The sequence below is a fragment of the Chelonus insularis genome, unplaced genomic scaffold (assembly GCF_013357705.1).
Source record: "Chelonus insularis isolate UGA/USDA-ARS -01 unplaced genomic scaffold, ASM1335770v1 contig_160_pilon, whole genome shotgun sequence".
NCBI lineage: Eukaryota > Metazoa > Arthropoda > Insecta > Hymenoptera > Braconidae > Chelonus > Chelonus insularis.
In genome coordinates this window covers 129,393-155,835 of record NW_023276401.1, presented here as the reverse complement: position 1 = coordinate 155,835, position 26,443 = coordinate 129,393, and the positions used below count along the sequence as shown (strand labels likewise).

The window sequence follows — 26,443 nt, the reverse complement described above, 5'->3', positions numbered from 1 at the left end:
AACGAAACTCATTGGACCAATATTAAGTTATTAAAGAAAAATTTAATTATTTTCTATTTAATATCACCTTTTCTTTTACAATAGTTTTACAGTAATTATCCGATATTAAAATAAAAAATTCATTTAGAAAACTGATACAAAAGTTCTTTGAATACATAAAGTTATTTTTTTTTCTTTAATTAAGTTATGAAAAATTGTTGTTTTTTTTAATGACTAACATGGTAATGATGGTGATTGTTGGAGTATAGAAAAGATAATAAAATCTCTTCATTATGTCCATGAGACCGTTTTAATAATGGACAAAATGAATAAGACCAGGCTTAAGCTAGTATTGTACTCAAGCTTCCAGCATGTGATCTAATGTCAACGCGCAATCAGCAAAGCGTTACGCCAATGCAATCACGCTCCATTGTGCTCTACGTAAACCTCACCAGCCTAAATCGAGGCATCTCATTCGCATGCAAATGTTCTTGGTTAACGGGTACATCTCCGTTGTACATTCAGATATAGAGTTCACATTCATCCCTCTACAAAGCTCGTCATTTTGCGCCATATTTTTCAAGTAATTACAGGATCAAGAGAAATAGATGACCATATGGAAGCAGTGGTCAACTCATTTTCATAGGAAATACTCTAGAAATAGCTCTGCTGACTCATTAATTCTCTTTTAATACTCTCACTAAATTTATTACTATTTTACGAACTGAAGATAATGATAAAAAATTATGTGTTTATTTTTATTTCAGTGGCTTTGAAAAATACCTCGAGCTAAAATATTGGATATTCTCTTCCTTGAAATAATAGAGATTGGATGACATATTCCCATTTTTTTTTAATAAAAAAAAAAAATTAACAGGCAATTTATTTTTGAGTCATTGCTTTGCTATCGTAGGCTTTTAGATAAAAATATAGGAGAAAAAAAGATGATGGTTATCGATTCTAGAATTAATTTAATAATCAATATTATCAGCCAAGAGTATAATTTATCGAGGTATAACTTACCTTCTGATGATTTGATGCTACCAATAGATACTTCCTGTTCGGAGATAGTTCAAAGTTGAACGTCAATGGTGAGCCAAGAACCTGCAAAGGATTGAGGAAAAACTATTTCAGATAATTGAATTTAGAGGTAAAATTAATTATAGATTGGCCGAGCTTTAGCAATTAAGCATAAAAGTATCGATTGGTTTCTTTTCAATTATTGGAAATATAATAAAAACATTACGAAAAACCAACTGCTTTTTTTTTGCTTTATTACTAAAGTAATTACATGTAAGTATTTTTCTATTATTATTATAAATTGAAAAAAAAAAATTGTTCAGCTTTAAATATAAGTTTGAAGCATAATGAAATTCATCATACTGCAAATCGAATGTTTTCAAAGTGTATTGAAACAGCTCATATGAAGTGTGTTTAATATTTAATTTCGAGGAATGACTTTGTAGAATTAAAAACACTCTGAAATGAGTAAAAAGAGACTACAGAAAGCAATAATTTGTTTATAGAGTTTTAACATTAAATAGACTGAATGTGCATTATTTTCATTCACTGGAATTTGCAGTGAATATTTTTGTAGGATGATTGACATATCAAATCTTGTAGATTTTCTGATTGCTTAATGAAACAATTGTTTCAAACTTGAAAAAAATTTTTTTTAGCAAGTTCCCGTTTTACCCCATTTTAGGGGTGAAATAATTGATTTTTTATATGTTTGACCTGATTCCGCATATCTAGGCATCAAGACGAAGAGAATGAGTGGTCAAACTTGAAAATCGGACGACTTTGATTTTTCGACCCCAAAAAATGGCAAGTGGTACCTCTTTCCATTTTTTTTGGCCAAAAAATAAAGGTACTCCGATTTTCAAGTTTGACCACTCATTCTCTTTGTCTTGATGCGTAGAAATGCGGAATCGGGACACCGGTCAAGAAAATTTACTTTAACACCCTTAAAAAGGGGTAAAACTGGATACAAATTAGGAATAATCATCCCCTTGACTTTAAACCCCTATAACTCATGAACCGACGGTCCAATGACTGTTTTGAGGGACGTTTTAGAAACTTTAGAATCTGAGCTGTCTCACAATATCCCTAGATTTATTAGAAAAAATTTTATTCACCCTAAAAATCGCTAAAATATAAGAAAAAGTCACATTTTTTTGGGAGTTTGCCAAGTATTTCAGCAATTTTAAGGGTGAAATAAATTTTTTAAACGTTTTTCATGGATATGTATCTTTAGCTGAGATTTTGAAATTTCTAAAACATCTCTAAAAACGATTATTAGACCGTCCGTTCATAAGTTATAGAGATCCAAAGTCAAAGTAAGGGTCGAAAATCATCTATTCTTTGACTTTAGATCTTCATAACTCGTGAAGAAATTATCAGATGATAATTTTTGAGAGGTATTTGGAAACTTCAAATTCTAAAGTTTCTAAAACGTCCCTAAAAACAGTCATTGGACCGTCGGTTCATGAGTTATAGGGGTTTAAAGTCAAGGGGATGATTATTCCTAATTTGTATCCAGTTTTACCCCTTTTTAAGGGTGTTAAAGTAAATTTTCTTCACCGGTGTCCCGATTCCGCATTTCTACGCATCAAGACGAAGAGAATGAGTGGTCAAACTTGAAAATCGGAGTACCTTTATTTTTTGGCTGAAAAAAATGGAAAGGGGTACCACTTGCCATTTTTTGGGGTCGAAAAATCAAAGTCGTCCGATTTTCAAGTTTGACCACTCATTCTCTTCGTCTTGATGCCTAGATATGCGGAATCAGGTCAAACATATAAAAAATCAATTATTTCACCCCTAAAATGGGGTAAAACGGGAATTTACGTTAATTTTAGCATGAATTTCGCGACAATTATGATTTGCACTATATCGACTTTTTTCCTCTCGTCGAGATCTTTCATTCGAGCCCTCAATCAACCCCGTACTATCATTAGCATAAAAGTTATGCACATCTTCATGTCTCACTGGGGAACATTTAGGGAACACATTTTTTTTGTACGGATTATTTTAATAATTTATTTTCGTGCTCTGTCTGACTCTTGTCTCATTTCCTTGTGTCGAAACTTGGGCTGACTGAACTTAAAAGCATAAAAGGGACAATAGACCTCTATCGTACAATTTAACTTATTTTTATAATAAATAAAATTAATTAGTAATCAAATTGTTGGATAATTTAATTTTCAATACTTTTAGATATTGATCTGATAAACAAGGGTAAGCCCATGACATAAATTTGAATTTAAAGCATAATTAAATTTATAACATATTTGTAGGATATTTGTGGTGTCAATATAACATGATCTCTATTAGCATTTTAGTTTTTCTTTTCTATGCAATAATCGATAGAGTACATTTTATCATACATTGTTTTTCTATATCAAACAACAAATATTGTGTGAAAAAATAACGAATTTTTATCCACAAAAAGTGGATTAAAGGAATTTGTAAAATAATAATATTAATTTATTTTTCCTTACAAAGGATATTAATACTCTCCATTCCAAGGGAATTTTATTTTAAATATTGATATTAAATTCAAACGAGCAAATTTTATTTGAATAATAAAAAATTCATAAATTAAATAAAATATTTATCTTTTCTCTTTTATTAATCCTTTATATATTTCATCACATTTCTCCGTTACATCGTAAATGGAATGTATTTCCTCTGGTTAAAACAGTAGATGAATAATTAAAATTAATTAATGATAACACCAGTCATTGGCAAGTACTCTACCGATGAAACATGTATAGGTAAAACATATTTATTAAATGTTTTTCACGAAAAAAATTTATCAGAAAAATTTTACTCTAATTGACTTTGATTAAATATTTTGTAGAACGAATCAATAAAGCTGTGTTTTTTTATGTATATGTACTTTTGTAGAGCAATTTATAAAAATAAAATTGACAAAGTTTAAAAGCGATATAATTAGTTGTAAATTTCACTTTGAAATACGCTTAACGAAGAATAAAATTTAATAAAGCACACATCAATGTCATTTTTATCATAAAACTGTAAAAGCACACAATAAAATTGCATTTCCTGGTAATAAACACATCAGTAGAGAGGAATTGTGAATTTATATGCGGTTACATTTTTTTCCAAAGTCTTTGAAATGTTATAGGTAGTGAGCTTCAGATCAATTATTTATTTGATTGTATTCAAGACATGATGGAACCATAAGAAGCTTTGGTAGAATTTCTTACAAATAAAGTCAATGTGTAATAAGGCACATGATAGGATTTAGATGTCAGTATTGATATAGAGGATATTAATGGAGAACAAATGAGCATTGCAGAGGATCATAAGACATGTGACATCGAGAAAAAAAAATTAATATTGAAATGTATACTGAGTCAACTGAGTATTGACATTTCAAGTATCTCTAGATAACCTATTTACTTTTTAATTTTCCATTAGAAAGTTATTGTAATGGGGTCAATTTTTAACAATTCGTAATTTCGAAGAATTGTTTGATTTCGAGACATTTAAATGCATATAAAAAGATTTCAAAATGAATCTCTGTACGTACGTACAACTGTACGTACGCATGTCAGGTTTATTTTCATTTTCGATATCTCAAGAACTACACTGCAAATCCCAGAATTTCACAAACGTGTTAAAATAACACGCATAAAGTGTGTTCAATGTAAAATACCCATTAACAAACTATGCATGGTTTGTAGACATTTTTTACACGTTTCGTAGTGTGTGAAAAATCTATAGTTTGTTTATGACATTTAACATTGAAGAGGCTTAGCGTTTTAATACTGAAGATATAGACTCCGGACAAATTTATTATAATTAAATTCGATGAATATTAATGAAATGTTGTTATAAATAACTCAATGTGATTAAATAATTGTTTATTGTTTATAACAATGACAATTTTTTTATAAACAAAAAATTAAAAGATGACAAAATTATGGATTTTAATTAATGGAAAGTTTGTCATCGGGGTGTCAAGTAAGCCCAGACCCATTTTTATAATTAAAATTATTTCCATTAATCACTAGGTTGCCAAGAAACCAATTGGGAATAAAAAATTCATATGAAAATTTTTCAATGATTTTTTTTTTCATATAATTGAGCTAAAAGCATGATCATATTGTTGTCAGATAAAAAAGTAAAAACATTCGTATATTATCTATAAATATTAAAATATACATATCGATTTTGAGATTAAAATTATTTTCAATATTATATTAAATAAAGTTCAGAAGATGTGAGGGTGAGATCATCAATTCTTTATCAAAATGAAAGGAAAGTATTTTTAATTAAGTAAATAAATTGACATAATTCTACTGATTGTACAAAATCGGATTCTTTTGTTAAAACGATTTAACTTTTTAAAGCATTAAAAAATACTTTAAAGTAAATCTGTTAGACTTAAAAGGGTAATGATACTTCAAAGCAGAGTAATTCTTCCAAATGAAAAAATTCAATGTAATGTAATATCTAATATATCTCATAAGTGTAATAAAAAAAATATCTCTTGGTATTTCACTAGGACGATTTCACAATATTAAAAAAAAAAAACGTAAAAAAAAAAGTTCTATTATTGCTAAGAAAAAAAACTACTTTGATCAATTGAATAATTTTTAATTATAACTTTAACATCATCTGATGATTATAATTGTTTTTTTATCAGTTAAGATACTTTACTATTATTGATATGGTAGAATAATAGTGCATTTTAATTAATTAAATAATTCATGACACAGTTAATTGTTAATTACCAAAAAAATTCATCCATTAATCGACGATCAGGGATGGAAAAATGAATAAAGTGATTGAATCTTCATTTAAAAATACTTTCCCTTGGAATTTACTGTCCTCTAGATGATTTCCCAAGTTCCTATTCGTGTGAGAATTATATACAAGCGTCGAGGGCCTGTCGGTCGTTTCGGGCGTCCACGGAGAAATTAACGTTCGCGACTACCTTGCGGCACTAATTAGCCACTAGACTATACGACATTGGCAAAATGACTTGAGTTGTACACAGGAGCAACAGAACAAGCGTCGAAAACGACTACTTTCATGCCTCGGAGCTCTGTATTTCCATCTCGTTAACAATACCAGCAGAAGAGAGACTCACAAAACTACTTGATACGATTGGTTCAACTCTATATGAACAACATGGTACTACAGTACACTAACGAAAACTACCCGAGAATTTCTGATTAAAATTTACTTTATGCTGTCCAATAATTATAACACGTTTTATTATTTTTCTTTATGCTGATATTTATTTTCATTAAAAATAATTTTAAATCCTGGATACTAGAAATTTTTAATTAATAAAAAATTATTGCCTCTGAAATAATAAATTTTTATTATGTTCTATTTAATGAGAAAAAAAGAAATTATTTATGATAATAAACTGCATGATATTATTTAAAAAAAAAAAAAAAGTCTAAAGAAAAATATTATTGATGATTATTTGTAATTAATTATTATTTAAAAAATTAATAAGAAGCCTATTGAAATTGTTGCCTATTTATTGTTAAAATTGAAAAAAAAATAAATAATTCATATGCATTGAAAATGTAATTACATATAAGTAAATTCAGTTTTTTTTTGTTTCATGTACAACAATGCTACCAGTTGAGATATGAAACTTTCTATCTCAGTAAGTAATTAATTTTTTTTCAATGTAATTGAATTCACCATAAAGCTTTAAATGATAACAAAATTTAGATATTCAAGAATATTACAAAGTTTGTTTCAAAATAAATGAAATAATTGGATTTAAACAAATCCATTAAGCGAACACAAAAGTTAATAAACAATGAAAATAAAAGCAAAACTAAAAGTCCAAATCTATTAATTTTGAGTTTAATTAAACTAAATTTTTTACCATCAACGTAATTGAAATAAAAGTAATTGAGAGAATTTTAATATAATTCTAAGAGTGGTTGAAACTTTTATGATTGACATCAACATTAAGTTCAGTTCTGTAAATTCACCAATTAGTATAGTTATCAATAAAATTAATGAATCAATCAATAATCAATAAAATTGAATCTAAAAAACAATTAAATTCGATTCACGTTCCAATTAAAATAAATCAATATTTATCAAACATCAAGTAAAGCTCATTAAAACTATTCAAATCATTGGTCCACAGCCTACTTAATTGGACGGTTAAACCATTGGTTATTTAATACAACAACTCTTCAATAATTCTGACTAAACAATGCGAAGTCCAATTAGATAATAATCGATAGACTTTTAATGACTTGAAATTACAAATTATTACCATTAAAAAATAAAGATTCTCTTAACTGTTCGTTCATTGGGTTCTTTACCTTCCTAGAGTAAATATACTTCTTCAATAATTCATTACAGCTGCAGGACCATACCGCAATATTGGTTTTTCAGAAAGTTCCTATCTAATTCGAAATAAAATTGAATTTAAATACCTGAGCAAACTTTTTGGATAATCTAATAATAATTATGACATTAAAAAATGTATATATATAATTCCACAGTCAAACGTCCGATTAAATTTTACAGCTTTTGAGAGTAAAACTTATTGAATCTCCAATAATTACATCAGAATCATCACTGAATGATGGTTTTGATAGTCATACATGTCTGTGTCATTATCTAAAATATGTTACAAGGTTCTCAACGTGAATGGAGATGAGGAAAAAATTTGATTGTTATGTATAGGATTATGATATGGATATTGTCCTGGTTTATAAAATAGATCCTATTGGATTAATTGACGTTAATGAGGACACTTTTCAATAACCTGATTTGCTTTTACATGGTAACAGTAATTTATTGTAGTATTGATTCATTTGAGAATAATATAATTTGAATTGTCATTTGATGTGATTAATTAATATTGAAGATTGGAATGAATTTATACTATTTGGATTGAAGGATGCAATTGAGAGAAGCTCAATGTTTGATGTTAGGTATTAAATTATGATAGACTGGGAGATTTATTTAACGATTGAAAATAGAGAAATAAATAGTATTATCTGGTACTTTTGGTACTAACTTGGAATTCAGTAAATCAAACTGTCAATAAAAAATTTTAAACGTCATTCTAGCATCAAATTTAATATCTAGATGACAGATTTAATAACTGAACCTTCAAAAAAATTCCGTACGTCTAACATAATTTTCAAGAAACGTCTGATGCAAACTAATATCATTTTTACTCAATTACCAAGCAGCAGAAAAACATAATTGAATTTATACTGCATAGATTATTAAATAAAATTAATTTACACTTAAAAGAGTATCTTTTAAAATGAAAATTTTAACTTAACTTTGAATTATGTTTCAAATTATTTTTAAAGTTCAGTTACTGCTCTATGTGTATTTAAAACTGTTGACATTTTTCTAAAGTGATTCAATTAAAAAAATATGAATGTGATTTTATTATAACAAGTTTGAAATTTAAAGATAATATTTCGTTAACTCACCGGATGGGTTATAGCCAGCACAAGCTTAGAGCTGTCAGAGGTGATATTATAAATTATAAGATTTCCATTCTCATCTTGAAGCAAAATTTCATCATCTGCAAAACAAAAGAGAATTCATATAAGTCCAACAATGTCTTCAGACTGATAAAAAGCAAGCAGAGAAATAGAAAATAGCAATGCTGGTATGATTGAAAAATGTATGAATCCTATTGTTTGTGGAATTGAATTTACTTGGGCTATCAGCTAAATATCGATAAACAATATGGAGTGACCAGGCAAAGGGAAATCGATTCACGCGCTATTCAGGGTATCCGGATATTAACGCGTGACATTTGCGTCAGAGGGAATTCCTGGTATATAGTACCAGAGAGTGATTTCGCGTGTGTTCACGAATTTCGATAGCAATTCCACCTGGAAAGGTTTATATCGTTGATGCTCGTCCGGTCCTCTGACTGGTTAGACATCAAGCACATGTCATATCCGGTGTAATTGGTCACTTTCCTAGGATTGTATATATTGTACCATTTCCTTTATTCTTCCCAAATGTATTCGCATTGTCAGTGGTTTGTTAGCTTCTATTTTTTACTGGAACAAAATTTATTAAAGCCTCTTGCAGTTCCATTTAAAAAGAAATTAGTGGTCCTCTTTCAACAGATCTAGAGCAATTAAATGGATATTTTTTTTACTTCGATCTCTGTTAATACTCTGCTGAAAGTTAGCTTTGAATAAGGCAAATACAAAACGAGATATCTCATTAAAAAAGAATCATGGAGGATGATTGAATGTAGGCAAAGTTAAAAATTAACGATCACATTTCAAGTAGAAGTCTCTAGATTGCAAACATGTGTGAAATATTTCATTCGTAGTTTTTAAAATTATATCTAGGTTTCATTTAGAATAGCAAAGCGCATCAGAATGTAGTGAATCCCGAGAGACATTTCTCACTCCACTTACTACATCGATTCGACCTACCAGCTTCCAACAGAGTAACCAAAAGAAAGAGTAGACGAATGTCTATAGTCTTTTTCCATTTCACATTCTACCACTGTTAGGATCATTGTTATCGTTCAGTAACAGGCCCCTAAGGGAATTCCTCACTTTTCCTAATCCTTCTGACCCTATTTATTTCGATAAAAATTGTTTCTATTTACGGAATTGAAAAGTTTATTCTCGAAGATGGACTTTGGGTAGTTTTTTCGGGTGTTTTAGTCGAAAAGTGAAGAAAGCTTTCATGCTACAAACTTTCAACTCCAATTAATCAACAGGAAAAAAACAATAAAATGAATTTTATGAAAATATGACTGTAATTTTTTTCCTTATATTTCTGATATTTTATATAAAAGAATTCTTTGAGAAGCTTTCAATTGTAAATGAGTTGAAAATTCGATTTTAAGCTTCATTGTAGCAACTTCATAATAATTTTTTTAGAAAGCTACTTACTTAACGAATAATTATACTACTAACTTCAAAAGATTACTTTTTAAAGACTTCATCTCTACTCTATTATTACACGAGTTTCAGTAACTCGATAACCACGCGATCGATTTCATTAAAATTTTAATTAGTTGTAACTTATACTAAAACCCTTTTACACTCAGCCACATGATTTGTTACCAACATCAAACCAAATTTTAATCACGTATATACGAACGTAATCACTGACATAAAAACCCATCCACATCTAGGTACATACAGACATTGATGTAACATACATAGAGTAAACACTTCAAAGTAGAGTAATTCTATCGAATTTAATCCTGTTGTCAGTTAGTGATTGTTAGAGGATGACTATGAATGACTTTCGATAAATAACCGTTATTTAAACCAGTTTATTTACTACCATTTGAAACTAAAACTTTGAAAACGTAGCTTTCATCAAAATTCATGAAACTCAATTTGACTGGAAATTTATTTCTCACAAGTTGGTTGACAACTCAATCAAGTGTCTATCAAATTGTGGTGAGGACGTCACAAAAAGTTATCCTACCTCAGCACATTTATCGGCAAGACCCTTCAACGTCGATTATCCACACGTTGCGCTACAAAGTTAACGCGAATTCACTCGGCTGTTGAAGACAAGCAGCTGTGGACACGACAGCTAATCCGATAAATCTCTCAGAGGATTACACACTTGCTTTTGTTACAACATATACTAATTTAACCATTAATTCTTTTTACACTCTTTCCATTCCAACGTGCTATTCTTACCGTACATATAAAGAAGGAGTTATGGTATGAGCTTTAGAGTCTGGGTTGGAACAATGTAATCTTGAAGTGTTGCTGTTATGGTTGGAGTTTAGTATTATTTGATGGCTAAATTAATAATCAGGATAATGATATCAATTATCTAGGGGTTTTAAAATAGAGCAGCTATCTTTGGTACAGCAGTGAAAATGATTGATAATTACTATTTGAATAATAGCTTAATCAAAGTGATGATTAATTGAATTTATTCTTTAACTACTGGTGAATCAATTTATAATAATTACTTTGAATATAGTTACCAGCTAACATTTTTTCTTTAATGCAAAAATAGCTCTTTTGATTCTATTAAAAAGAGTAGCATAATATTTAGAATAATCTTTATCATATTAAATAATTATAATTATCCAAGTCTAGTCAAGCTAAATTATGAGTCTTGATTGAAAACTAAGTTCTTGTTATCCAATATCATTGAATCTTCATGATTAATTAAAAGTTCATCATCAACACCAAGAATGAATCAAAGGAAATTATTTTGACATCACCTAAGATGATTTGAATTATTGCTCAATAACTTCTAAATTCCCCAAAGCCAATATCGATAAAAGGATGCCATCAACATAGCTGGAGATAGTTGGAGGAATTTGATATAGCTAATGCAATAAATCATACAATTTTATATAATTCTTATTTTTTAATACACCTAGCAAAGCAACTGTAGCGTAGCTTTTGTCAGCTGCAGCTAAATTGACTGAGCTGAAAGTGTCTCAAGGGGATAAAAAAACTAAAACGTCACCGTAAATCCTAAATCCACCCTGATCATAAATTTTTTATATTACCCCAGCGAGAAATATGTCAACAGACAACTAATAGCTGGTGGATACAAAGATTGCATCATCACAACTGTCATCTAATTTTATCCTGAGTCGCAACATGGTCTTCTTATCTATTTGTCAAGACATTTCATCTTATTCGTCTTACTTGAACGCATCTAATCGCTTGGGACAAACAAGTACAAGTATGGATATGAGTATATGTGCAGTCATAACGTTATAAGTATGTCGTATAGGACGAGATGAGTACATTGTCTCAAGCTTTATTGGAGTACGTACGCACTGGTATGGAAGAGAGACTTGGAATGGCATATGTAAGATGTCTATGTACAGTTCCAAGGGAAGGCCAATAATGCTCTCGGCAGCATTATGGCCTATTTGGTCCTATCGCTTCAATAATATATCGCGTTAACGATCTTCCTGGGTAATCTCTAGGTCGCAGCATTTCCGGTGTCACGGGATGAGCTCCTTTAAACTGGCGTTGTTGAAATTCCCTCAAACGACAAACCTTCTCCCTTACTGCTTCAACTGTTCACCACGCTTGTAATGCTGTATGTATGTATATATACATAGATTGTCTTGCTAGAAAATGTATTCATATTTTATGCTATTTTTGTACTTTTTACATCCATCACGACTGAAAAAACATTTCTGTTAAATTAAAAATTGTTACATTTACATTGCAATGAAAAAAAGTCTGTTTACGACATCATAATAATGGTGTTATTTCAGTTATTAAATCAACGTAACAATGAAAAATTCCTCTTCAATTTTGAGATTTATCCGGTAGAATAAATTCTGTTCAAGTTTATTGAATACTCTCTATTCAGTCTAAAATAACATGTAAATTTATTTATGAATGTTACAAGTATTATTTCAGTTTTATTTTTTTTTTAATCTTAAATCATAAACTTTAGTTCCATATTATATTATTATATAGCAACCATCATAAGAACTAAAATCTAATTTCGACGAATTATTACCAGCCTACTATTGAATCAACATTGAGTAAATTGGCACTATTCAAATCCGAATTAGATCCATCTTCCCTAGTAATATAATTTTTGTTTCGCAATAGACTATGATCTTGCACAACCCAATCACTGGATCTTGATCTTATTAGGGGATCATAATTTTAATGATTAAATAGAAAAATTTATTATTAATTGAATAATTACCACATCGTTATCTAATTAAAGGCAGTTCAATAAATTAATTAATCGTGCTAATTAATAATTAAAGAGTACTTGACTATTCATATTAAAATTGGAGACTAAATGTTGAATTTTTGAAGAGTTCCAATTAAAATAATCACATGATGATCTAGCTAATTAATATTTCACTCTTCATTTCACACATATAATATTGTTGTATTAATATTAACAAATTAAATGAAAAAGAGAATAAAATTAAAAAATGAAGGAAAAGATAAATAGTTTATCTGCTGTGATCTGTATGTTGAATCGATTAAGGCATTAACACAAGGTATCAAGAAAGGGGTTTAATTTTATTTTTACCTTTTTGGTTAAAACCGCTGAATAACTTTGTACTGATTAACGAGGGAAAGGAAAAGGAACAATAAAAACAACCGAATGGATTTCCGTAGAGTTTAAACGTTCTTAGTACCAAAAAAGTCAAGAAAACATTCGTCGTTGGATGTGAAAAATACCAGAGAGAGATTTTAATCTCAAAGTTTTGTCCACACTTGGAGGAATTTCATCAACGCCATTATTCTCATCCTCTTTACCAACTCAACACTACATTCAACCAAGGTAACGATACACTTTTCCAACTTTTACTGTACTTTGTGAAATTCGACCTTACTTTTCCTTGTTTCTTGGAATCTCCTATGTCTGACTAAACTATAATTGTTCCTTCAATTTAAATTTAACTTTTATGGTTGACATTTTTGTTTTAAATTGTTATTAGCATTTAGGAGTTTTAGAAAAAACAGTATTTAATAATATTCATAAACAGTATTGAATAAAAATATAAAAAATAAATAAATAACATTAATCATCAACTAATTTCTCACAATAATTGGATTCATTTAATTATATATTTTTAATATAATCAATTAATTAGTATTCATTAAAAATATTTAGATCATATTTCTTTTTGAAGAGATAATTTAAAATTACTACTTTAAAATATTTTCATAAATAAAAATCCTTATAAATTATTTTAAGAAAGAACTTCATTTGATTTGTAAAAGGTTAATATTATTTGTAATCAACCAGACATTTTGGTTATGAAAATTTCTTGAAAAATGTTCCACCAATTATCTTATCAAAAGTATTATAATTACACCAGAACACTAATTAGATAAATTACTTCATGTAGAATTAATTAGAAAAGATCATAACGTCGTTGAAATATAAAAAAATCTCAAATGTATTTAACTATCTCATTAAGGAATTTCAAAGCAGATAAACTTTTTATAATTTCTCATTACATCTGCGAATGGTTAATTTGATAAATAAATAATTCCACTACAAAGACTTAATTTTCTCATTTAACGTTTTGTACCATGAAATCTCCATCCGTTATTATACCAAGTCTAAATCCAGAATCTTTAAGTAGACAAAAAAGACACTACCAAATCACTGGAAAAAACATTCTTTATGTGGCTGAGTGTAATCTAAGATTGGGAATGAATTAAAAGGAATGCAAATGCAACGTAATGAGATAAAAATAATGGAAAAAGAGGGAAAAATATACGAACCAGTAAGCCAGGTTCCATTAAAGCCTTTAGGAGTTAACCAACCCTCTAACCATTGTTCTATGGTGATACTTGAAGTTGTTGGTGGTGGATTTCCAGAGTTGCCTTTACCAGTGAGAAAAATAGCCGCTGTGATCAGCAAGCTAAGGACGACAAGTGTTAATACTCCAACTGCCAATAACTTGCGCCAATTACGTCGGGTATTTTTTGTCATCATCTCCTGGAACAAAATCATCAAAATTTATGTTAGAAAAATCTACTCATCATAATTATTCAGTGGATACAATCATTATTTAATTAATAATAATAATCAATGCTTTCATTTTTAAAGTATGCTCATAATAAAAATTCAAAACCATTTTAAAAGAATATATTTGTCAAAGAATTGACTAAAAAAATTTGAAATGTTCAGCAAATGGCAAGCTAGTGAAGCAAAAAATGTACTATCATTAGATAAATCTTTCTTATCAAAATGAAATTCGATACGATGACCATGGGAGTCGTTATAAAGACTTCCAAAGACGAGAACAAGTCTCATCGATGTCGATGTAATTTCATTTTTCCCAATAACGGAAATGATCCTCTGGGAATCGTGGCGAGAAGCAAAGAATATAAAAGATATTGTCGGATCGCATGTAACTATTATATCGCACGTGGATTCTCAGTGTGTGCTTTACTTCTTTTTTATCTCATATATCTCGACCTAGAGAATCTTTGTTCACAGGAGTATCAATGAAATAATATACCTGGTATTACGAGAGAACCTTATGATTTAAAATAAGGTGGTAATATGTATACATGAAGAAGGCTTCGTAAATTTAAAATGCAAAGACATGAAAAAGAAGAATATAATTCGTAGTAAAAAAATCAGAAATTGGATTTTCGTTTATGTTATATGGCGATGGTATACTAAGTAAGCATTTATTGGTGATCTTGAAGATTTGAAAGTGTAAAGTTTAAATGGTATCGAATATTTCTTTTTCTCTGATCGGTCTTAAAGTTTACGAGTGCATTTGATGGTTGCGGCCGCGGTCGTGCGAACGTGCTTGGCTTATTTTTCATGTTCAAACCCCTTGATAAATCGCTAAGGATGGTAAGGGAGTTTCCTGACGCGAAGTTATTCCCCCGTTGCCGATTCTGCCTTCCAGAGCTCTAGCTTCTTCACGGGCCGTCGCTCGTGCGGAACTACAAGCCACTTTCTTGCTCTTTCTTTCATCTTTCCTCTTTCACTCATGCCTCTTGGGACTCTCGACTGCCTGGATTATTAATCCCCCGGCCGTTATAAAGTCGAAAAATACGGGACGTGGCGTCGTTCCAGATTCTCGAATTAAATCGGCCGCTCTGAGAAAAGTATACTAAGGAATTTGGGACGACTGGAGACTTTATTTTCAATTATATTTTTGTACCATTTCCCTCCGGCTTATTTTCCTCCTATTTATTTTTATTACCCAAGTCGTTATTTGGTTTGAAGACGTGAAAGCTCATCTTCAATTGTCAAAAGTCGGTCGAGTGTCGTTTCATTCTTAATTCACAGCTTCAGATCCTTTAAAAGGTAATAAAACTTGTGGATAAATTATGCAATTATTTTATCACTGATTATTCCATTTTTTTTTTTGGTCATTGATCCTATATTTTTTAACAACGAATTTTTTAAACCAAAATAATAAAATCTATCATTTGAAATAAAATTTTTTTTTTTTTTTTAATTTTAAAGATGAATGGTTCAACTTTTAATCAATCCTAGTAATACCGGAAATAAATAGCTAGAAATAACTTTTTTTTTCAATGGAGAAAATTTTTCAATATTTAATTGAACATGTTGAAGTTCATTCAAAGTATGTTACATGTATACCGTCATTAACAATCTATACTATCTGTGTAAATTTATCCTTCTCTGTGTGTGTAAAAAGTGTCAACGAAATATTAAAGGGGAAACCGGGGTAATATGAGGTACCCGGAATAAAATGGGCTACTCCAAAAAATAACAGAATGCTGTGAAAAGTAAAAAGGTATCCTATCTAAAATAAATCTATAATTTCTTTGGAATGCAATTTTTTTTTGTTGGTTAAAGAATATGAAAAACTCTTTATTATAATTTTTTTTTAGTGTCCTTATAGGGGAAAGAAGAATAAAATGTATCTTTCGAAAAAATGTACGAATTTATTAAAATATTTTTAAAACCGCGGATTGTTTTTTTTTGTTGACTAATTTTCCAATTGATTAATTTATAAACAATTATTAAAATTTCTTAATATATTAGTTAATTTGTTGATTTACACTTTTTATTCGTGTTTCATTTTACCCCACCTTCCGCTATTTCCCCAGTTTCTCGTGAGTTATTTATGATATGTACATTACGTGCATGAATTTCAAACATGTGTGAAAAAAATACGAATATACAGTGTTTAAAATATGTTAAAATGAATTATTTTATTTTAAAAGTTTTTTTAATGATAAATTATTCCACTACTCTACTTCAAGGGTTTGTTTTTACGAGCAATAATATGATTTTTTTCACTTACTCATCTTTAAGTTGTACTTAAATTGTATCAAATACTTTTTCATTAATTAAAAATTGATTGTTTATTTTAAATTCAAGAAAATATGTCGTTAGTTTGATACTTCAAAGATTTTATTTCAATAGAGATAATTTATTTTTTTAAATTAATTTAATTACAGAATATTTTAATTGCTCTGACATTTTTGATGCAAATTTTTTCTATTTTAAAGAGGTTGAAATTAAATGAAAAGTGCTTTTCATTTCGTTATGAATATATTTTGAAGAAATATTAATAAAAATCTTATATTAAATTTAAAAAATATTATACCATTAATTTATTTATAAGCTAAACAGTTACTTTTATTGTAATAATTTCTGATAACAATGTTTTAAAAACTGAAATGATGATAAAGAAAATTTTTTTAAAACAAACTTTTCAGTTGTTATCAGTTAGTTATTTTGCTCTTATTTTTAGCAGCAAAGAAAAATAAAGTTTTGTAAATAAAAGGAGATTTGAAGACTCCATCATGTATTTAAATAATTAATTGACATGTAAAATGCGCTGTAGTTTTCAATTATTTATTTTTATCTGCACCAGAAGGTAAAAGTTTATTCTCTTGGGAGATAAGAGTTTTCTGCAGGCGTAAATGAAGTATCCCAATGTGTAATCGGCCGAGTTCGCCTCGAGATAAATAGGAAAAAGTGTAGAAAGTCTGTGTACAAACTGGACTTTTGATGTTCCTCATTTAACTTCTCGGTGTATAACAGCGTGAAAAAGACGAGTAATGAGTGATTTTAATGTAATAAAAAGTTGAAGGATTTTCAATACATGCAAAGAAAGATATTCATAATGAGAATAAAAATATATTTAATCATAAATAAGTATCACTAAATATTTCCTAATTCTTCTGAAAAGCATCCTTTCAAGTGGAGATAAATTTGTCTTGATTTACATGTAACGTAAGAAAATCTCCGAGGATTCATGATAGAGAATTCTCATGGGGAAAAGTCGTGCATTAAATACTAACAAGTTAAGTTTATTTTACTGTACAAGACTATAATGTAGTATAGGGTGAGCAATTGCAAGTAGAATAATGCACAGTAGAGAAGAAAAAGAGTCAAATTTTCCGTTTGAGGAATAGGAGTTGAATAATGCAACCAAAATTTGTGTCGAAATTCCAACTGAGATGAAAGCACCGTAAAATAGATACAATACCTCTCGCGTCAGCTTTTCACCGTAAAATTTACATGCAAAAATACCGACATGGAGACGAGATTCCTTGTCCAAAGTTGTTTTAATTCACGTCTTTTTCACTTTCACTCTAATTCTTCAGGAACAATAACATCATTTTTCCACTATTCTAATGCACTATTTAAACTCTAATTACGTTCATTACAATTCAAGGAAAAAATACTTTGCATAAAGTATACACAGTATCCCTCTTTTTATCACCAGTATCTTTAAGTGGAAATAATAGCACTAAATGGAAGAAAAAAAGATTTTTTATTTAATTTTAAGTAATTTTTCAGATGGATGACAAAATTACTGAGGACACTATTTTTTTTCTGTTGAACCATCCAACATCCTCTCTATTCTTTCAAGAGTGAAAAGAGTGACGTACAAACAAGGGTTGAAAGCAATTAAGTTAATTGTGCATCTTTCTCTTTCAAATTCATGTTTTTTTATTTTTTTGGTATGTTACAATTAAAAGAAAAATGTTATCACGAAAGTAATGTTAGATTAATTGTTAGATAAAGAATAAAAAGAGATAATTGCTTCTTTTTAACAAAATTTTCATTCTCTCTATATAAAATTATCACTTTTTTTTTCAAATGTTGTCTTGTTTACTTATTTTCTACGTTTTATACCTTTTAATTAAATTCCTGTAATACTTTTAATTGCATCTGATTAACGAAAAATTAAAGTACCATTTGAGTTTATCAACAAAATAAAAAGGAAATAAAAAAATAAAAGAAAACGTGAAGTGAATGTAAAAAATAATTTAAAATTGTTTTATATAAATTAGTTGGAGTTGTTGATAGTTGTTTGATTATCTAAAAATGAGTTTTCAAAATGAATCAAGTCTATTAAGAAGTAAGCAATTAACAGAAAATAAATCAAAATGGAGTTTTCATGATTGAATTGATAGAGTTCTGGATTGAATTGGTAAGTAAATTCTCACTGGACCTCAGTTTCAATCAAGATAAACTACCCAATAACAATTAACGTTGTAATTGTAAGTTCTTTTCTAAAATTAATCAACATTTTGAAAATATAAGCTTATTCGATGCCAAATTTCTCTGTTTTTTATTTTAAAAAAACTCAGCATTTACGATAGAATACATTTAAGCTGCACTTTTTGATTTTTATTTTCCATTTTAAAACAATTCTACGATAAGAAACTCCTTACCAAGTTTTTCACAAGTGTTAATGGGTTGAGTTATATATACTTGGGCTTTTTTTATCGTTGAGAGAAATCAATTTGCTTTTTTTTTCAAGTTTGTACAACAACAAAATAAGAGATTAAACTCAACATGAAAGATATTATTAATGAATAAGCTGATTAATTTTTTAGATTCATTGGAATTGAGTGTAATCCTTTTTGAAAGGAATCACATTCTATGATAAATTTATGTTTCTTCAATAAGACACTTTACTTATGTGCTCATGTTGAATTATATTTATATATATATATACATGTTGATATCTGGATTTTAATAAAATTGTATAGATTTTCTGAACGTATCTAATTCCACATTCCAGTTTGATATTTTTTAGCTGATATTTTAGGAGTATTGAACGGAAGAAGAAAGATAAAAATAAAATTTTATAGTTGAGGAAGAATAAAATTTTTTCTGTTAACATAAAAAATACTAAATGGATTTTTATCATAAATAAATATCGAAGAACTAAAGGGAAAAGTTAAATGCGTTTTTATATTCAGAAAGTTTTAAAGAGGATAAAAAATAATAGGGAAAAATTTAAGTATAGTAGACATTTTTTCGTATTATATTCTATCTGAATATTTAAAAAGAATACTTATGATTAAAACACTTATATCAACTTAATATACTTTTTAACAATATAATAAATTCCTTTACTTATTGTTGCTATTTTATTTCCAATATTTTTCATTAATAATAATTAATATCATTAATTAGTACCCATCACTGTCTTTAATATTTATAAAGATCAAAAATTTTCTAAATTTTTCAAATTGTTTTTAATAAAATTGTTGAAAATTCTTCAAGTTTTGATAGTTAATAATGAGTATATTCTTTAAAAAGATACAATGCTTTATTAAATTGAACAAAAAAGATACTTCTAGTTATAATGTAATTTATTTACAGCTAAAATCAACTGAAAATTAAAAATAAATTTAAAAAATGGTGATTTATTGATAAAGAAGAGATATTATTCAGGGTAGATATATTTTATTGACTGCTATTCAATTGAACAGTGGAAAAAATCTAAGCAATGAAAATGTTTAAAACACACGCTAGAGGATCGAGTAAAAGAACTGCAATGGGTGTGAGTAATACTCCCAGGAATACCAACAAAACTCAATAAAAAAAAAGGCATTATAACTCACGATCGAGATACAAGAGATTGATGAATGACCCGCAAGCAAATAATTCAATATCGATCGATGGCTGGTACAATGATCGAATACGAAAGTTTTACTTGGACCCTGGTGCTATATTCATGACTCAGTAGGAATTGCAGTTACCACTTTTCCGTGTGAAGGGGGTGCGGTTCTCACCCACCAATTCAACAGAAACTCCATGGAATGCACTGAAGGTTTCATGCACCTTCAGTTTCTCCAGTGTTTCACATCAAATCACCTAAATTGGGTCACCAATACGTACTTTTAGTTTACTCAGTCCTTCCCTAGGGAATTTTTTTTCCCCCAAATTTGCACTGAGAGAAAAAAATCATTAAAATTTCACGGCATTTTAAAAAGAGTTCTGTCAATTACAAAAGTCTAACTCATTAATATCTACATTCAATTTTTTTTCCTACATTCTCAATCGTCGTTTACAGAAAGTGAAGGTGTCATCAAAAGTTCTAAAAATATCATGTGAAAATTTAATTTAAAAATTGAGAGATTTTTTTGTAGATAGAATTTTTGCTGTGATGCTTTGATAGAAGGCATTTATGAGTATCATATTTTTAGTTTTAATCAATTACTAGAAATTTAATTAAGAATCTTCTCCTAGGCAGAGTTAAAATTCTATTAATTCATCAAAAGAATGAAATAAAATTGATTACAAAAAATATTTAAAAGTTAATCAATGTAATTAAATAAAAATAATCACACTGTTGAGCTTCAACATTTTTTCAAAGCATACAGAATTTTTAATATAAGTAAATTTATTATGAAGAAGCATTCATGTTATGTAAGAAAGATCATCACATATTATTACAGTTCTTTTATGATAACAGAGGGATATAAATTTTCACAGTCTATTAAAGTCATGAAAAATACATTAATCATCACTAAAACCAAATAAAAGGCAATTTTTAGATTTTACAAATATTTATTAAATAAAAATGTTTATTTAAACAATCATTTCTTCTTTTGTATTTATGACTGGAAACGAGTGAACTCAAGTATTGGAAAGTTTCTTACCCATCGTTTTACTATCCACCAACAAGAGAGAACTTACCAGGCACTTACATTCTACTTTAGAAGTGTATGTACATGACAATACGTACATATATACTAGTGAATAGAAAACTCGTCGAGAACTCTTAAGTATTCGACCAAAATATATGCCAATGAAAGCATGAAACTACCTGGATGTAAATGACATTTTACTTCTCTTTGAATTCTTGAATTTCTGTTTTTCTAAGGAAACCTTCTCTGGATTCCTACTCACATGGTAATTGAAAACTTTAGGATAATTGGATGCAAGTTTATATAAAGGATTATATCATCACAAGATTACATTGTATTGTCGCTATTTTTAAATATATTTAACATTGAACCTCTTTTTTGTGGGATTTAAATACAATTTTTTAATTATTTCTATTTAAATAATATTAAGAAAATATTTTTACAGCAAAAAAGTTTGTATTGTTAATTTATAAAAATACTAACAGGCTAGGAGTGAATTAAGGTTGATGTATTCATGAATAAATCAAGTCAAATGTTGACTCAGTATGTGTCAGTCTTATTTATTATCAAGAAAATTGAGGAGTAGTTAGATTTAATTATAACAAATGTATAATTATTGTAACAATAGTGATTTTTATCTTTATTTTTAAATTTTAAGATGCTGTATCCAGTGATTCTATAATTTATATTATTAAATTTGTGGCTTTAATCAATGAATTGATATAAAAATTAATAAACAATGTGATTTTGAATATAATTCAAAACCACTCGATGCTCTCAAATTTTATCATGCAAAATAATTGGATAAAATTTATTTATTAATGATCGATTAATCTTTTCAACACACTGGTGAGTATTTTTTGAATATTATTTATGCTTTAGTAAAATGAAAATCATTTATTGTTATTTCAATCTCAACGATATCGGTTTGCTTTTAAATCATTGAATATCCAATGATCAAAATTAATATGAATGAATATTATTTAAATACTTACTTTCAATTAAATTACACCACAAAATATCTCGGTAATTATTCAGAAGTAGGGTCCACCCTATTTTTGGCTATAAAAAATCGAAACATTATGATATAGGAATTTTTTTTTTCATTTTATTCATTTTTAGGCCGAATTTATGATAAAATATAGAGCTAGATCGAAAAAAAAGAATTTAAATCAGATTTTGGTTCTCAAAAGTTAAAAAAAATGACAAATTTTTGTGTTTTAAGCTAAAATTTTTATTATATCATTTTTTAACATTCTTGAGTTATTTTTCTTCAAAAAGTACACTCAAAAACGAATAATTAAGAAAAAAAAAATTGAATATGATGATTCTAACCATTTTTACAAATCTCTACTAGTAACCATTAACGATTTCAATTTTTATTATAAATGCGCCGTGAAAACGCATTAAATTAAAAAAAATGTCAATTTTTCGATCTTTTATAACCAAAAATAGGGTGGACCCCACTTCCGAATAATTACCAATATCTCTTATCCTTTTTTTTTCTCCAACTATCATTTAAGACAAATTAAAAAATGGTTTTTTTTTTAAGTTTTTAGTTAAATTTTTGTCTAAAAGACGAATTTTTTTTTTTTAACTAAGAAGAATAGTATAATAAATATTGACTTTTAATTCCAAAAAAAGACCATTGTCGAATTGATTGTTTTATAGTAAAGTTGAAGTTGTATACGTGTACATGCTTGTACGTACAACCAACTAAATTCACGAGATCCAATTGGAACTCCCTGTCTCTAAATTGAAGGTAACTTCGATGCAATTATGTCCGGGGTTGTCTCGTGGGATGTCGTATTGCTGGGGTGTTCAACTATAGCAAAGCTTGCACCTTTCTCGATAATACAAGATACCTCTACGAACTATACCTCTATATTAGTTGCTTGAAAAGGACTTCCACAGGCTAATTAACACAACGTACAGATCACAGTAATTATCCTGTTGGAAAATTGAATTTTCAAAGTGCATTCAATTGAATTGAGATCATTAAGAGAAAATTGATTACATAAGATTGATAAATTAAAGGATATTCAACGAGTGATTAGAAATGATAAAATGGAGTCGATAGATCTTTGTTGAGTTCAACTGAACTGTATTTCAACTTCAGTCGTTATCCACTTGTTTATACTACAGGGGAACAGTCCACGACGTAGAAACAATGCCAGCACAAATCCTCATTAGGGCGACATGCAGCCAATTGCGTGCCTACTCACAGCCTCTCTCGTATTGTATAGCCTATATCTACATCTCTTGTTTGGTGATACAAGTTCGCGAGAGGTTGTCTACCTATGTGCACTACACCCGGTGGCCATCTCGAGCATCAGTAAATACTGTTTACTCTCAATCATGATTTACGCCAACTAAAGTTCCTGTTACATCTTTCTAACAAAAATAAACTTGTACTGCTTTCATTAATTCCCGTGTAAATTGAACTTGAAATGGAAAAATATTTCTTTTCAATGACCTTGATTATGTTATTTAATTTTTTTCTTCATTACTGTATAAAGAATGCATCCATTTATAATGACAATAATTTGTGTTCCCATATTTATTATTACGAAACGTTTATTTGGTTATAAATAATATTTATTTGTATCAAACAAATGGTGGAAAAAATTCTAATAAATGTATTTATTTCTGCCAAATAAATTCTTTTATCAATGTAGAATACTCTATAAGTAAGAAAGAATGTCTGAGAATTTTTACCTGAATATTTCAATTAACTTTTAAAGGGCACTGTATAATGACAGTAATAAAAAAAGAATGCATTTAATTCTCTAAAAATTATTTTCTTTAATAATAAATTCTTTCTAACTTTCTATCCATTTATTGTTCATTTTAATCACTTATTAATTTATTTCCGTCCATTGACATTTTTAAAATTATTAAAATAAAATTGCAAAACACCTGAGGATATATCTAGATTACATTTTAAATTAGCAAACACTATAATTCTCTTTAAAAATAAAAATATTGGATATTCTCCGTTCTTGAAACTTATGCTTCTGGTTTACATTACTCATTTCTTATCAGCATGAATTCCGCATTAATGATTGAATTTGTTATCGCACATAATGAACTTTCATAAAACTTTATAGTTCACTGAGACCAAAGGCTACTAGTGAATGCAATTTAACTGTAACGAGTAGCATAAGAGGAAGATAGAGAGCAAAAGAGACAGGGTGAAATGTATATAAGTACTACGAGAGAGTTCGTTGGCGCCGACAAATTTAATAACGTTTTCAGGAGAGTTGGTTCACCACACGTATTCTGTATTGCATCACATGAATGAAGCCGTAGAGTTTTCCATGCAGACACACCTGCACACTTGATCTCCATTCGTGTACCCGACCGAACGATACGAGATTTATCCAGCTCTAGGAGCTTATCGTAATTCTTTATGATTCTCTTTTGTACTCTGTATGAATTAAGTTCAATTCCAATGTGTGAACTCCACACAGGAACATTTTATGGTATTATTCATCTTATTTGGTTATTGCGAGTGTCATAAGGTACACTTACTGAAGCTGCATAATTTCAACAGTAAAAAAAAACACATTTTTTCGTTTGTTCAAATTAAAATAATTTTTAATTAAGATTTTTTAAACTGTTTTCCTAATGCTTAGTCAAGTGATTTATTGATAATTAAAACTTTTTACATTTTTCACTTTTGAGTGATTTTAAGGGTGAAATAAATTTTTCAAACATTTTTCATTAATATGCACATTTAGCTTAGATTTTGCGGTTTTTAAAACACCCCTAAAAACAGCTACTGGCCTGTCCATTCATGAGTTATAAGGGTTTCAAGTCAAGGGGATGATTAATCGTAATGGTTATCCAGTTTTACCCACTTTTAAGGGTGTTAAAGTGAATTTTTCCGGGATGTGCCCCGATTCCGCATTTCTACGCATCAAAACGAAGAGAATGAGTGGTCAAATTTGAAAATCGGAGAACTTTTATTTTTTGGCTGAAAAAAATGGAAAGGGGTACCACTTGCCATTTTTTGGGGTCGAAAAATCAAAGTTGTCCGATTTTCATGTTCGACCACTCATTCTCTTCGTCTCAATGCCTAGAAATGCGGAATCAGGTCAAACATTCGAAAAATCAATTATTTCACTCCTAAAATGGGGTAAAACGGGAACTCGCTTCAATTTTAGCATCAATTATCCTTCAATTATGATTTTAACTCTATCGAATTTTTCTCTCTCATCCAGATCTTTCATTCGAGCCCTCAATTAACCCCGTACCATTATTAGCATAAAAGTTATGCACATATTCATATCTTACAATTTTTCACCAATATCTCATTATTTCATCATTATCATTATGTATTGTATTCAAATTTTCTAAGTAATCCTAAGAAAGTTAATCGACACTTTTTGGGCCTATTTTTTTATTCTAAATAAATGAACTACATGGCGAGCATTCTTTGCACTCAATGTGAGTGCAAAAAATGACAAATACACTTTTCGAAGTTTAGAAGTAAGAATATTTCCATCCACCAGTAAATTTTGAGTTCTTGTAAGTAAACTTGATACTTACAAAGTGTCTTTGTAAAAAGGTTACTTACGACAGCGCAAAATTCACTATTGAACAGAAATATTTCTACTTCTATTATTAAAAAAGTGCACTTGTCATTTGTTACTTACAGTTAGTGCAAAAATTCTCTCGGTGCAAATAAATAAATAAATAAATATTTTTGCTTTTGACAATCAATTAATTCTTTTCGCTTAACAAAATATCATAAAATATTCCAAAATAATTAAAACACTGTCAACTTACTGAAAGTTATATTTCGATGTAACTACATTTTTTTGGTATATAAATACAGTGATAGAAGTTAAAGAAGCAACTTTCAGCTCTTAAATGACTCCCAGGTGATTATTATACAATTATTTATGCATGAGTTATACAGGTTTTAAGGTCAAAAGAGACACCCTTGCTCTGGCATCTAATAACTCAGTTAAAAAGAATCCAACGACAATACAAAAAAAGCAATCTGGAGAAGAATGTACAAGCTTTAAAATACCAGAGATTTACATAAATAGTTTGTTCAAGTCTAGAGAGACCTTTAAAATTAATGAAAAACAAGAAAAAAAAAC

General features: G+C 28.7%; 1 protein-coding gene across 2 annotated transcripts in view; it reads right to left on the bottom strand.

Moving 5' to 3' along the window:
* The window catches only part of ome (dipeptidyl peptidase 4 omega), a 183,180-nt gene that overhangs the window by 51,435 nt on the left and 105,302 nt on the right, over positions 1 to 26,443 (bottom strand). For both annotated transcript variants that reach the window (XM_035078449.1, XM_035078450.1), the window contains 3 exons: positions 14,211 to 14,427; positions 8,451 to 8,545; positions 1,003 to 1,083 (listed from right to left, as the gene is read on the bottom strand). In XM_035078449.1, coding sequence (XP_034934340.1) covers positions 1,003 to 1,083; positions 8,451 to 8,545; positions 14,211 to 14,427 — 393 coding nt within the window. The remainder of the gene's footprint in view (positions 1 to 1,002; positions 1,084 to 8,450; positions 8,546 to 14,210; positions 14,428 to 26,443) is intronic.